We start from the raw sequence: 16,147 nt of genomic DNA, 5'->3' as shown, positions 1-16,147 counted from the left end.
GAATGATAGTGGTATTCACTGGGCTTCCTTGTAAGCGTATGGATATAATCCTGTCACTCACGATGTTGTACTTCAAGATGGATCTAGAAATTAGCTCCCAAATATCCCTTTATTTACAGAGAAAACCTATTGAACCATTGTAATGTGCTAGTCACGGCCTCACCTATCCCTGAAGGCATGCTAATTAGTGTATTTTGTTTCCCCAAACAGGAGCCTATATTGCATTAAATAACACATTATGACTATTTTCCTGACGTTCAATCCATTTTTTTCTATATATTACTAGTACACTTCTGTAACATCCCACCAGGGAATTCTGCAACATAGATAGCACTTAAAATGCTTGTTTGCAATTACTAAACTCAGTGGACATTTCGTGTGCAACACACAAAAATAAAGGAACTCTGGCTCAATTGCATGCGGCATGTTGGATTGCTTGCAAGAATGTTACTGGAGGGGACATTTTTGTACCTTGGCCTGCCCTGGATCATCAAGTGACTCACTGAAGAATTAACGAAGCACCACGCAGAAGATCAAATGAGAGAGAAAAAAGCAATAAAGAGGAAAAATGAATTACAGGCATAAGAAAGATGATCCCTTTATTAAAGCACAGACACTCTCTCCTAGAGAAAGAGTGGACTCCTATGAGGAGAGAGAACCCTTTTCTTTTGTTAGGGGTTTGGATTTTACTTTTGCTATCAATAGATGGTCTCTGCAGCATTAAATAATGTCTTGATGTTCTCCAATTACATGTCATTACCAATTTAATTTCCTCCCCCTCCCCCCAGTCTGTGGCTTCCCTTTTTACCCAGTTGGAGAAATTTTTGGACGTGCATAAGGGATTTGAATCTTAGAATGTCCCATTTTTCTATTTTATCATCTCCTGGTTGATTGTTTTTCAGAATGCTTGGAAGACTGTTCAAGTTGTGAATTAGGGTTTCTAGGGTTCTTCCAAGCTTTTATCTAATGAAGTTTATAGTGGTTGGAATGTTTTTCAGAAAATGTTTATAGGGTTCTTCCACGCGTTTATCTAATGAAGTTTCTAGTGCTTGGTTTTAGTCCTAGCTCCTTGATCTACTTTGAGTTGGTTTTTGTGTATGGTGTGAGGTGTGAGTCTTGTTTGAGCTTTCTACAGTTGGTTTTCCAATTTTGCTAGCACCATTTGTTAAAAAGGCTGACTCCTTTCATTGATTTCCCCACTTAATTGATTTCATCTCCTTGTCAAAAATCAGTCGACCATAGGTAGATGGGCTGATTTCTGTGTTCTCAACTCTATTCCATTGATCTATGTGTCTATTGCACTACTGGGAATATACCCTAAAGAAACCAGAATTGCCACCCAATCAGATACATGCACACCCAAGTTTATTGCTGCTTTGTTCACAATAGCAGAGTTGGAAACAAGCCAAGGACCCATCAACAAATGAATAGAGAAGCTGTGATATATTCACACAATGGAATACTATGCAGCATTGAAAAACAAAGAACTCATAAAATATTATACAAAATGGGAGACCATGGAGAACAGTATTCTGAGTGAAAAAACATGTTTGTCACATAAAGATAAATATTGTATAATGCCATTGTTATAGAACAGGACTGATATAGGGGTTGGGGGAAAACTAAGAAAAGAGGGGATAAATAATGTACATAGCATTGAAGCAGATGAGGGAGAGAACTATATAATTGGAACATATGATTAGATATTATTGACATGACAAGAGTCCAGAATAAGAGTTGCATAGTAAAGTGGTCTGGGGATGGGGAGACTGTATAACAGTGAAAAACTTATTTTCCAAGGAAAAAAGTGATTTGTGGGGGAGGAAAATGTGCAACAATGAATGAATGGAAATCCAATAACAACAAAAAACAAACAACTATGTACATTCCATGTTCCAATTATTAAATTTTGTTTATCATTAAAAATAAACCTTAGGGAAAAAATGCTACTGATTATAAGAGGTGAGATTATACTTGATTTAATCCATTGCATGATATATCATAAGTTTAAAAAAAATTAAACTGATTAATTATGTGCTTTAATAGACAACATATGATGAAATTGACCTTAGTTGGTACATTCAAGTACTGGATCCCATAACAAAAACCAAAAAAAACCCTCAAAAACCCAAAAACTGTGCATCTCATTCTTCAGTCAACACTGACTCATAGCTGCCTTTCAGTGGGTTTTCAGAGACTGAAAAATCACATGAGAGGACATTTTCCCTCTTTCTCTGGAGGAGCAATTGGTGGATTCAAACCACTTGCCTTCATACAGGCAATGTAACTCATTATTCACTAGGCCTCCAGTGCTTCCTATCAATGATAAACCTTCAGCAAAAGGTACATGTAGTACTTTTAACAAGAACAGTAGTCAGTACTTGTACCAGATGGGATGTGACCAGGGAGTGCTAGGAGGTGCTGGACACGCAGGTGAAGCTGCACCAGGGAGGGCCTCACATGCACTGTAGGAATTCAGAGCTCATTATGTGGTCACTAAAGATGGCTGGAGAATTGTAATCCAGGAGTGACTCAATCTGATTTGTGTTTGAGAAGCGCTAAAGAGGCAGAAATTGAAGAGAAATAAAAACACACAATCTTTCAGGCATGAAATGTCTTTAGCATTTTTTCTAAGAATGTTTTCCCTTTCTAATGGGTCCTTTAACATGAGTTGAGAGTTCTGGTAGCTTGTTGTTGTTATGTACCATTGAATTAGAAATAGCTGGCTCTCCTGTGGGTTTTCAGAGGCAGTAGATCACACAGGAATTGACTGCTCAACTTTCTCCTGTGGCGCAGCTGGTGGAATTGAACTGTCTGCTGTGCTGCCAACCTAAAGGTTGTTGTTAAGTGCCTGCAACTCATAGTGACACTATGTACACCGGCCCTAAACCCTGCTCTACCCTGTGCCAACCTCACTGACTCCAACACCTACCAGTCACTGAATCAATCCATTTTATCAAGGATCTTCCTCTCCTGCACAGCCTGTCCCTCCACCCTCCCAAGCATGATGTCTCTCTCCAAGGACTGGTCCCTCCTTGCAACATGTCCAGAGTAGGTCAGACAAAGATTCAGAATCTTTGCCTCCAAGGAGCAGCCTGGTTTTACCCTCTACAGAACAAACCTGTTTGTTCTTGTAGTAATCCATAGTATATTTACTATTCTTCTGCAACACCACAGCTCAATAGTATGAATTCTTTTATCATCCCTAGTCATTTTTCACCTCTTTGATGCATAGAGAGTGATTGCAAAGACCATGACTTGTATCAGGTGCACTTTAGTCTCCAGTGACATACTTGCTCTTCAGTACTTTGGAGAGGTCTCTAACAGCAGACTTACCCACCTCAATACATCTTTTAATATCCTGGCTGCTGGTGCCAAGAGTGTTGATTGTGGAGCCAAGCAAATTAAAGCTGTTAACAATCTCATTCTCTTCACCATCTATCATGATGCTTCCAAATGGCCCAGTGGTGAAAATCTTTTTTTTCTTGATATTGAGTTTAAGATATTGAAGTTTTCAGTCTTGACCTTCTGCAGCAAGCACTTCAGGTCCTTCCTTCTCAGTTTCAGCAAGTAAGGTTGTGTCATCTGCATAACACAGATTGTTGATGAGTCTTCCTCAAATCCTGATGCCGCACTTCTCCTCATAGAGCCCAGCCTCCCAGATAATCTGTTCTGTATATAGAATGAAAAGTTATGGACAGAGGAGACATCCTTGACGTACACCCTTCCAAATTTTCAATTATGCAGTATTTTCTTGTTGTGTTCTGACAGCTGTCTCCTGGTCCAACTGTAGGTTTCACACAAGCCAGATCAAGTGTTTTTTGATTCCCATTCTTCTCAAAATTAGCCGTGGTTTGCTGTGGTCCACACAGTCCAATGCCTTTGCATAGTCAATGAAATGAATTGTACTCCCTGCTTTCAGCTAAGATCCATCAAACATTAACTACAATATACTTAGTACCATGGCCTCTTCTATACCCAGCCTACACTTTTCACAGTTTTCTGTTGATGTGCTGTTCCAATCATTTTGGCATAATCTTCAGCAGAATCTTGCTTGCATGTGATGTCAATGATATTGTTCAGTAATTCCTGCACTCTGTTGGGTCACCTTTCTTTGGAATTAGAACAAATATAGATCTCTTCCAGTCAGTTGGCTAAATGTTGTCCTCCAAATTTCTTGGCACAACTTGGTGAGCACATCTAGGGCAACATCTGTTTGCTGAAATATATCTGTTTGTTTACCATTAATTCCTGGGGCTCTGTTTTTTGCCAATTCTTTCAGAGAAGCTTGAACTTCGTCCTTCATCACCACAGGCTCTTGCTCATCATACCTTGTTTCATGAAATACTTCTATTTCCACCAATTTCTTTTGGTATAATGACTATATATTCTTTCCATCTTTTTTTTTTTTTGCTAAGTGTTCTTTATTTGCATACTGTCTGCTTGAGGTTTGTCAAGATTTGCAACCATTCTTTCTTAATATTACTTCTGTACCATTTTAAATGAACCAATCACATAGCAACAGATCTTTTCACAACATTCCATATATTCCTCACACTCTTTTCTGGATTAGTTTATTCCCTTCATGTATGTCTAATCTGTAGATAAACATCTGCATTGAATTTCCTTATTTCAGATACTGTGTTTTTCAGGATTTTAAAGGTGCTTTATGGTTGAGCTATTCGTTAAAGAATGTGTTGCCTCTTCTGCACTGCTGTGTCAGCTCTGGGTCATAGCGATTCTATCTACAACAGAACAGGTCCCGCCTTGTGCCCCTCTCAGTTATCTCGAAGATTGAACCCATTGTTACATATTGTATTATTAAGTATATTTTTAAAATGAAATATTTAACATCGTAATATCCTGAAGATACTACTCTGTTTTTTTCTTTGTTTTTAAATTTTAGTTTACTAGTTTTAATGGACATTTACAGAGATTTTGAATTTCCATTCATTCATTGTTGCACTTTTTCTCTACCCCCGCCCCAGTTCTCTCCTCTCTTTGAAAAGCAAAAAGATAAATTTCTTCGTTGGTATACAATTCCCCGCCCTGAATGCACTCCACTATGCAAACCTTAATTCTGGATTCCTGTGATAATCATAATACGCCATCATATATCCATCTTCTTTTAAAACTTCCTGGATCATTTAATATTCTTCCCAAAGCATCCTTCAGTATTGCAACTTAAGGCTTGAATTTCTTCTTCAGTTCCTTAAGCTTAAGAAATGCTGAGTGAGTTCGACCCCTTTGATTTTCTGACTCCAGCTCTTTGTATGTTTTATTATAATGTTGCTTAGAGTCACCAACTGATTAATGGGGGAAAATGTGCATTCATTGTGAGTTATTGCCCCTGAAAATCTTTGGGAAGGCCAGTTATGAGTAATTTCTGAATCAATTATACTAACAAATAATATGAGTGTGTTTGTCAATTAATTACCACTCTGTAATAGTTTGTTTCTACTTGCCTTCTCACAAATATCTGTTCTAAGAAGAACTGTAGCTCACTAACCCTCCCCCAAAAGGCAGACTATTAAGATGATGTGTATTTGTGTTGTTAATAAGCATCCCTTGTTACAGACTTAATTCTCTTAACTCCTTTAAGGATTTTTTTAGTTGTTTTTATTTTTTCCTTCTTACCCCAATCTGGCAATAGAGCTAGGTGAAAGTAACATGCATCTTGTGAGTTGCAATAATGAATAAGAATGCTGAGACTCAGTGACATATGGATTCTGGTAATAAATCGTGTGTTCCTGAAATGAAACCAGTGCATATCATTCTAGAACTGAAAAACATGTCCAGATAAATGCTTTCAGGCAAATCAGTCTGGTTGCTCTGCTTGTTAAATACTTGCATGGCAATTTAAGTTTCTGTCTTATACTGTGTAATTGATGGGCAGTCTCTCAGTGTTTACTTTTCATAAAATTTGGCAGACAGCTTTTGAATAACTCATCTCCTCTGCCACCAACAAGTTTATTTATACTCTTTGCTCAAGTACTCTGTGTCCTCTATTTCTTATTGATGCAACAAACAAAGTTTTGGTGGATTGTGTTTTTTCATATTTGAGATCCTATTATTTGTCTAGCATTATTAGACACTCATGTCTTTTAGGGTCTAGTGATATCTTTAGGAAAGAAGAGAGAAGGATATATTTTTATTCACAAATAGTACAACCTGAACATTAAAACAGTAGGATTTTAAAATAATCTGGATTACTTAAAATTTGAAGCATTAAAACCTCACTGACATGGAGTCAGTTCTGACTCAGAGGCATGACTACTCCAACGGGTCCCGAGGTGGTAAATCTGAAGAAAAGCGGGATCTTTCCACTTTCTTCCTCAGAATGACTGGAGGATTCAAACTGTCAGTCTTTTGGTTAGCAGGCAAGTGTTTGTGGTCACTCTGAAACAAGAATTTTTTATAAGAAAGTCTAGGCTTCAGAGCTCTTATACATAAGGTTACTACAAGTGATGGTATTTAACAACAACAACAGTACTTACTTAATAATTATGGTTAGCAATCTTTGAGAATAAAATTTGAGAATGAGTTAGCAAGCATGCCAGACAGAAAATGTCATATGAGATTATAAATCAAAGTGCCAGGTTGCAAAGTGGTAATTGAGGGCAATTATTTTTTTTGTAATTTCAGTTATTTATATTGCATGCTAAAGGTTAAACTACTTAAACTTTTTGAGTTCATACCTGTTGACCTGGTGCAGCTCTGCTTATTTAAGCTATTTTAATCCTGAACATTTCAAAAGGCATTTCATATATGTGTCAGTGATCTTTTATTATCACACAGAAAGAGTCTTTGAAAGATATTATGCTTCCTTCATCCTCTTTAATTTTTTAAGAAACAGCTCTAGCAGTTTTGATGCATGTGTGTTTGATGGGATGAACTCATTAAGCATATTGACTGCTTGCTATATGTATTATAATTTCCAAAATTTCTCTAAAACATGGCCCATGTGCTTATGAAGTTTCTCACTTCATCACTACTGCATGGAACACACTATGCTAGATATTAGAGACATCACTTTAAGTTATCAACTTCAAAAAGTGCAAGTTGTTACTAAGGTTGATGACACATACGTTCTTCATGATGTATTGAAATCCCATGGATGGCAGAAAACAAATACTTCATGAAGGAAGTGCTACCAGTGTACTCCCTAGAGGCAAGGATGGTGGACTTTTGTTTCACATTTACTTTAGGTCTATCAATCCTTGGAGAGAGGCATCACGCTGGCAAATGTAGAACATCAATGAAAGAGAGGAACCGTCCATGACATGGCTCTGCAGAATGACCACCACAGTGGGCTGGAACATGTCAGAGACTATAAGGATAGTTCATAGAACAAGATTCAGATCTGTTCAAAGCGTGGCTATGGTCACAGCTGACTCAAGGGCATATAATAACAACAATGTAACATACCAGAAAAAATATTCTGAGGAGGTTGTTGTAGGAAATTCAGGCGCCACAATTAGAGTTGATAGTTGGAGACACTAAGGTGGAAATGCATAAAGTACCCAGACAGTAATTGCAACTGCATGTGGTAGATATATGCAAGAGCTCGGTTGTCGTTCCTGTAGTGCTCAGGCTGTGCTGAGTGTGGCAAGCAGCAGACTGGAATCTGAAAGAACAAATCTATAGAATGAAGAGAATTTTTCAGGAAAACAGAATAGCAAGAAGAAAAACTAACACTAAGAGCAAAAGATTAAAAATTAAAAGAACATTTAAAAACTGTGTATTCATCCTAACTCGTTGGAGTTTTCTGTTGTGATTTCAAAAGAATTTTTTTCTAAAATTTCTGTTTTATTTAAATGTACATCATAATATCAGGATCAAGTCTCTATAAAGTACAAAAATACTACATCTTCTTTACATTTGACATATTATCCCAAACAAAGTTAAAATCAAGGTGAAATTTTGTTTTAATTTTTAATGAATGTGCATGCATATATAATGCACATTATATAGCCAAATATGCACATTATGAGCAGGGATACTTTCTTTTGCTCAAGTAAAATTTTACCAAAAAAGGTCTGCAATTCTTTATGGATCATAAATTATTTTCCCAAAAATGAAGGCCATCGACAATGCTAAAATATTTCTTATGAAAGTCTCCTGAATCATGATAATACAGAAATTGTAGTCAGTATTGATTAAATGACACTTGACTGTTGCCTCCACAGATGTATTTTAAAAATATTGATTTTTTTGTGATATTATGTGAACTTTATTTTTCAGGGTGATAATTCCTACGTGAAAGATCGCTGGTGTGTTTTTGATGGTTTTATGGTCTTTTGCCTTTGGGTTTCTTTGGTGTTACAGGTAACGAAATATTTTTAAATCTTAAGGAAGGGATATATTTTGAATAGAAATCATCTCGCATTTAAATGTAACAGAAATATTGATTAATGTATTTCAAATATTAGTGAATATATTTCAAATGAGTTTCTGTAGCAGTATTTTCTTAACTTTTTTACTAAATATAGCATAAATTCAACATTTTTTAGAACTTATTGCAAAGCTTTAATACAAAGAGGGTGAATACAATATCCAAATATTAAACTTTTCGAGCACATGAAAGTAATCTGAAACATGAATTTGGCTTAAAAAGAACCCTTTAGCTACCTTAACGTAATGTTATAAAATTCTTTCAGCAATGTCTGACACTGATCTTTAATCATTGTAAGCCCTGCTTATAAATTACTTAACAATAAGAAATGAAAGTCAATCCTACAAGAAATTATTCTGTATTTGAAGTAAGATGAAACACACTGCTGTGAGTTGGAACCTGCTCCCAGCAGACCCTCCAACAGGTTTCTGGAGGCTGTAAATCACATGTGAAGAGATTGCCCATCTTTTCCCTAGGGAGTGGCTGGTTGATTCATATGCCCAGAACAGGAAAACAGGTACTACCATTGGATTAACAGTCCAACTCAGTGAAGACTACACCATTAAAATGTATATTCATTGATGTAAAAAAAAAAAAAAAGGCTGTGATGGATGGCTGGTATATTTGAACAATTAGAAGTTTGTTATTGTTGTTGTGTATTGTCGAGTAGAATCAACCCATAGCTGACTGACAGGGTTTTTAGAGACAGTAATTGGACAGGAGGAGATTGCCCATCCTTCTCCTGCAGAACAGCTTTCAGCCTTTTTTGTAATTGAGTGCTCACTAAAAATTATCTGTATTAGAATTTTGTAAATAAACGAGTATAACATAAAAAAATTTTTAAAAGCAGATGATGAATGTATGAAGATATAAACTTCTGAATATAAAAACCAATATTTTTAGTTTAAATGCCTTGGTATAGGAATTGAGATAAAGAGACACGAAAAAGACTTAAAGAAAGATTTTGAAATTTAATTATCCTTTTATTGTTGCATAATTTGCCTTTTAATGACACTAAAGTGATTAACAACTATCTCTCATCTTCTTTGAGAAGTTAAAAATTAAAAAAAAATCGATCCTATCAACTCATCATAGTGTTTATTGATAAACTGCCCTTAGTTTTATGAAGTCCCTCTCTCTTCTCTAATAAACTATTTTTATCCAGTGTATTCATGTTCTTTTCTATTTGATAAATATTGAGTGATTTAAAAAAAAGTTTTGTAAATCATTGTGTTGCCTGGATTGTTGTTCTTTTGTAGCATTGTGTCAGAACATACTCACTGATGACCTTCCAGAGAGTTTTCACAGGTTGTAAATCGCTCAAGGGGATAGTATCCATTTTTCTCCCCTGCAGCAGCTTCTGGATTTGAACCACTTATCTTCAGGCTAGCAGTGCAACTCTCAATACTTGACCACTGTATCTTCCTATGTTTGTGGTTTTTTTTCTATTTAATAACTATTGGGTGAATGAAAACCATTTTTCTAATGTTATCTGTATTAGCAAAGCAAGAGTGTTTTTTAAAATATCATTTTCATAAATCCTAGTCTTTTTTACCTAGCTCAGTTTTCCAGATACTGAAAAGAGTTCATCAAGTATATTACTAATAAGCAGGGCTTAATATCTTTTATTTTCTAAATTTTAACTTGTTTGTCAAATAATTATGCAGTGATTAATTATTAATGATTGAACAATAAATGCAATTTTGTGTATTTTTGTTTGTCTTAAGACACCACCATTTTTAATATTTCTTCAAAAGAAACTATATTTTAGTGGAAAATAAATAATAACGGGAGTAGTGCTGGTGCACTTCCTAGTGCATTGCTAGTATATTCCATGATTTTGAGTAATCATAGAGCACTAAGCATTTTTATTTCTCTCCTAATTCATAGGTATTTGAAATTGCAGACATTGTTGATCAGATGTCACCTTGGGGTATGTTGAGGATTCCACGACCATTAATTATGATCAGGGCATTCCGGATTTACTTTCGATTTGAACTGCCAAGGACCAGAATTACAAATATTTTAAAGTAAGTGTTGTTTTATATAAATTAATGGAAGAGTTGATATTTTTTTTAAAAATCTAATTTCTCTTATTTCTCTCCTAGGCGGTCAGGAGAGCAAATATGGAGTGTCTCCATTTTCCTGCTTTTCTTTCTACTTCTTTATGGAATTTTAGGGGTTCAAATGTTCGGAACATTCACCTATCACTGTGTAGTAAATGACACCAAGCGAGGGTAAGTATACCTTTTAACTCTATTTCTATTACTTAAGCTACTTTTGCAATTCTGTATCTTAATTTATTGTAAAAAAAAGTGTTTAGACTACTCTCTGTTATATATTCCCTAATCTTTAAAAATGTTTTGTCTTAATCATAGGTTTGCACAATTTGACGAGTTAGAGGGAGGAGTAGGAAAAGGAAGTGGGAAAGATCTAGTGTGAGAACCAATGTACACAAACTTTGTAAGCAAACCAGTATAAAATAAAAATTTTATTTAAAAAATAAATAAAATTGTGTCAATTTTACAAGAAAAACATTCTAAGTAAGCTAATTTGGAAAATAAAACTTGGTGGGATGGAAGATTAAGCAATTTCAAAATGTGCATTTAGAAACCTTGCTCATGGATAAAATAGAGGGTGCACTAATATTCTCTGGAAGCTTCTTATTGCACTACAGTGGGTACCTCTTGGGTGTAGAGGCAAATATTTATTTTTAAATTAATTCTATTTCTACAAATGTAATATTTTTATAGTCACTTTATTCTATAATAGAGAGAAGTCCCCATAAGATTTACTTGTATAGAAATGTATTAAGAATTATCTTAAAGACCATGACCTAGTCTAAAAGAGCCCTGGTGGTATAATGGTAAAAGTACTCACTTGCTAACCTAAATATTTGTGTTTTGAAATCATCAGTCACTCTACAAAGAGAAAAACCCAGTAATCTGCTCCTACTAAACCATATATGGCAGTTCTACCCTGTAGAACAATCATAGGATTGTATGAGTCAAAGTCAATTTGATGGCATGTAACAACAGTGTTGATTACAGCCCCAGGTGAATTTGAGACTAACTTGTATTCTGAAGATTTTTAGTGTAATGTTTACAAATATTATCAAGTCAAGATAATATTCTAAATGTTTATATCCACTTTATACTTTTGTCTATTTGATCTGCCAGTTACTGAATAGTGTTGTTGGGTGGGGTTTTTTTCCCCCATATAAAACAAAAAGGAGTAGCATCCACTTCCTAAATAACATGCCTCCAGAAACTCTATGAACTGTGATGTGTCAATAGTCGTAGAGGGGCTTCAGGCCTTTTGTTCATAGGATCGCTACGAGTTGTGCTCAACTCAAAGGCAATAAACAAGAACAACAAAAATATTAGTTTCTTTTTTTAACTCTCAGTTTTTGCAGTAAATAATTTACAGCTCTGTGATGAGGTTCATGAACATAAAGTGTCATAATTTCTATCAGAAAAACTGACATTTTTATCATTCTAAAATATGTTTTTCTCAAGTAAATTTTTTTCAAGTTTTCACAGTAGCTGTTGTATTTATTATTTGTATAATATGGTTTCCATCTTTTCCCTTTTATCTTTTCCTGTATGCTTAGTTCTTCATCTTTGTATTTATGATATATCTCTTTTTAAATTTTATATTGGATTTCACACAAAATTCATATATATTGAATTTCATTCATATGCATTGTGTTTCACACACTCCTTCATTCACATTATGTTTCCTATGGTCAGTCTCTTAAATTGTGTTTTATAAAACCAATCACCATTGATCTATGCCCACTATCACCCCATCTTTCAGGTTTCCACTGGATCTTTCCTAATTCCTTCACTTTTCTCTGCTCACCAAACTCTGCCACCCTGTGCTTTTTCCCTTTCCCACCCTGAGTTCCTCTGACCCTTTCCCCTTTGGACTTTTTTGTATATCTAGTTATCCTTCTATTTTTACAACAATGATTTTATGCAATATTTATCCTTATGAGACTGAGATAATTCCCTCAACATAATGGTCTCTAGTATCTCCCACATTATGTAATGTTTCTCAAAATCATTACTCCTCAGTGCTGCATAGTATTCTCTTGTGTGAAGGTACCACAATACCTCTTTTAAACAGGGTATACAGGATGTTTGGTAGGAGAATTTTTTTAAATCCAGTTTGAAAATCCTTACCTTTTATATGGAATGTCTAGTAAATTTATACTCTATTTAATTGTTGATAAGGTTGAGCTTAATCAAACCATTTTACCACTTGTTTATTATTTATAATGTATTATTTTACTACTTTATTTTTTCTGAATTAATCAAATATTTTTAATATTTTATTTTATTTCTTACTTATTAATGTTTTAGCTATATCACTGTGGATATCTTTATTCATATACTTGAAGCAACATAATTTTATTACATTGCTGCTGGCATTTTTAGAAATAGTATTTTTAGTTTACATATTATGAAGTTCATAATACAAAGTGGTTTTATTGTTGTATGGATTAGACAACCAGTTGTCTTTTCATAAATAAGGGGGGAAATAATCTTTAATAATTAAGTAAATATCATAATCACCCAAGGAAAAAATACTAAGTATGGCCCTTTGTAGTTCTTTTATTTCTATCATTTTATTATTTAATATCATTTATAACTTTTTGCCATATTTATAGATATAATTTTATATTCATCATTAGGTTCATGAAAACTGATTATTGGATTAAATAAAATTAGAGATGGTTGAGATTAGCTGAATATACAAAATCGTTCTTTAAAAAATTGCATAAGGAAGTAAATAATGAGAGGAGACCCTAACAATTGATAGCAAAGATTGTAGAAATAATTATTATTCATCTTTCAAAAAAAAAGTGAAGGTTTTGTTTGCAACCTTATTCTAAAATTGATTGTTGTGTTGGTTGCCAATGAGTCATTCCAATCATTAACTCTATGATCTAAACAGAGTAAAACATCCCTATAGTGTTTTCAAGGCTGTGACTTCCTGAAGCAGATCATCTTGCTGGTTTGAGTTGCCATCTTTAGAGCTAGTAGTCAAGTGCATAAAAACATGATATCCTCATAAGAATATAAGAATCAGGAGGCCTGATGACCTGGTGGGTACAGAGTTGTGCTGTCAACCCAAAGTGAATTTGAATGTTCCAAGTACTCCATGCAAGGATAAGTAATCTCTTCCTGAGTGATTTACAGCCTCTGAGAAACTGGCAGAGGGTAAGCCAGGAGTCGGTTCTGACTTAATGACAATGAGGGTTTTTTTTTTTAGTTTGGACTTAATTAACAACTATAAATATATTTGGAATGCAAAGCAAATTAGGGTTTATAATTTTGTTAACAAATTTTAAAAAGTCAATGTCATTAGTTATATTAAAAGGGAATGCATGTCTTTTTATTCTTAGAAGCAATGTTGTTGGTGTGTGCTGTCAAGGTGGAGTTGAGCCGTAGCTGACCTCCAGCGGGTTTTCAGAGGCGGTTAGTTTCACTGGAGGAGACTGCTGCCCATCCTTCTCCTTCAAAGCTGCTGGCCGATTCGACGAACTGCATGCCTTTGGGATTGCAGCACAGTTTTTTTTATAACTAGGCCAGAGCTCCCTACTTATAATTTGTCAAAGGTCATTATTGCTTTTAACAAAGCATAGCATTAGAAAAAAATTTCCTATGCTTTTGTATACTACTCTTTCTGCTTTGTAGCTCATGTTTCTGTGAGATAACAATGCTGCCCTACATTTTTGACCTTTCATGATTCACGTCACAGGTCGGATTTACTTGCCCTTTCAAATCTCCTCAAGCGGATTCGCCATTTTATTCACATTGGTACTTGAATATATTAGTAAATATATTACTCATTAATTTTCTCAACATCATGCTTTCGTATTCTTAAAAACATAAAGCAGATAATTCCAAGTTGTTGTTGTTGTTGTTGTTATGTGCCGTTGAGTCGCCTGCGACTCATAGCGACCCTATGTACAACAGCCCTAAACTCCGCTCTGTCCTGTGCCAATCGCACTGTCTCTGACACTCCCATCCCAATTATCCCAGTCACTGAATCAATCCACCTCATAGAGGGCCTTCCTCTCCTGCGCTGCCCCTCCACACTCCCAAGCATGATGTCCCTCTCCAAGGATCGGTCTTTCCTCACAACATGTCCAAAGTATGTTAGACGGAGCCTCAGAATCCTTGCCTCCAAGGAGCCACCCGGAACCCTTTCCAGGACAAATCTGTTTGTTTTCCTAGGATTCCATGGTATTCTCAATACTCTTCTCCAGCACCACAGCTCAAAGGCATCAATTCTCCTTCTATTCTCCTTGGTCATTGTCCAACTCTCTGATGCATAACAGGTGATTGCGAAGACCATGGCATGTATCAGAGGCACCTTAGTCTCCAAAGAGATACCATTGCTCTTCAGCACTTTGGAGAGGTCCCTAACAGCAGACTTTCCCATGGCGATGCACCTTTTAATTTCGTGGCTGCTGGTGCCAAGACTGTTGACTGTGGAGCCAAGCAAACTAAAGCTGTGTACAATCTCAATCTCTTCACCATCCATCCTGATGCTGCCAGTTGGTCCAGTGGTGAGAATCTTTGTCTTCTTGACATTGAGCCTCAATCCATATTGTAGGCTGCAGTCCTTGACCCTCTGCAGCAGGTGCTTCAGGTCCTCTTCAGTTTCAGCAAGCAGGCTTGTGTCATCTGCATAACGCAGATTGTTGATAAATCATCCACCAATCTTGACCCCACATTTCTCCTCATAGAGCCCTGCCTCCTGGATAATCTGTTCTGCATATAGGTTGAAAAGGGATGCATCCCTGGCGTACGCCCTTCCCAATTTTGAACCATGCAGTGTTCCCTTGCTCTGTTCTGACGACTGCCTCCTGGTCCGAGTATAAGTTTTGCATTAGAACGATCAGGTGTTCTGGGATTCCCATTCTTCTCAGAGTCAGCCACAGTTTGTTATGATTTACACAGTCAAATGCCTTTGCATAGTCAATGAAACACAGATAGACATTCCTCTGGTATTCCCTGCTTTCAGCCAAGATCCATCTAACATCAGCTACAATATCTCTAGTACCACGACCCCTTCTGAAACCAGCCTGGACTTCTGGTAGTTCTCTGTTGATGTGCTGTTTCCAGTCATTTTTGGATAATCTTCAGTAAAATCTTGCTTGCATGTGAAATCAGTGAGATTGTTCTGTAGTTTCCACATTCTGTTGGGTCACCCTTCTTTGGGATAGGAACAAATATCGATCTCTTCCAGTCAGTCAGCCAAGTGGTCGTTCTCCAGATTTCTTGGCACAACTTGGTGAGCATGTCCAGGGCAGCATCTGTTAACTGAGATATGTCAATTGGTATACTATCTATTCCTGGAGCCTTATTTTTTGCCATTTCCTTCAAAGCATCCTGAACTTCTTCTTTCATCACCATAGGCTCTTGCTCATATGTTGTTTCATGAAATTCTTCTGTGTCTTCCAATTCCTTTTGATACAGTGATTCAGTATATTCCTTCCATCTTCTTTTAATACTTCCAGGATCATTTATCATTCTGCCAAAAGCATCCTTGATTATGGCAACTCAAGGTTTGAATTTGTTCTTCAGACAATTCCAAGTAGGATAATTAATTTTTAAAAGTAACTTGCAAAACTGAGATTTGTAGCTACTGCTTCTCACTTATATACACAATCTTGGGTTTGAGGATGATTCACCTAGATAAAACTATCCATATCTGTATGGGCTCACAAATTGC

The 16,147-nt window shown here is 35.8% G+C and overlaps 1 protein-coding gene across 1 annotated transcript in view; it reads left to right on the top strand.

Annotated features, from left to right (window-relative positions):
• NALCN (sodium leak channel, non-selective) overlaps positions 1-16,147 on the top strand; it is a 600,265-nt gene that overhangs the window by 46,434 nt on the left and 537,684 nt on the right. Inside the window, exons 4-6 of the mRNA XM_006879390.1 lie at positions 8,245-8,328; positions 10,286-10,425; positions 10,504-10,632. Coding sequence (XP_006879452.1) covers positions 8,245-8,328; positions 10,286-10,425; positions 10,504-10,632 — 353 coding nt within the window. The remainder of the gene's footprint in view (positions 1-8,244; positions 8,329-10,285; positions 10,426-10,503; positions 10,633-16,147) is intronic.

Source organism: Elephantulus edwardii, unplaced genomic scaffold (assembly GCF_000299155.1).
Source record: "Elephantulus edwardii isolate Elephantulus edwardi_28Jun2011 unplaced genomic scaffold, EleEdw1.0 scaffold00003, whole genome shotgun sequence".
Lineage (NCBI taxonomy): Eukaryota > Metazoa > Chordata > Mammalia > Macroscelidea > Macroscelididae > Elephantulus > Elephantulus edwardii.
This window is presented reverse-complemented; position numbering and strand designations above follow the sequence as displayed.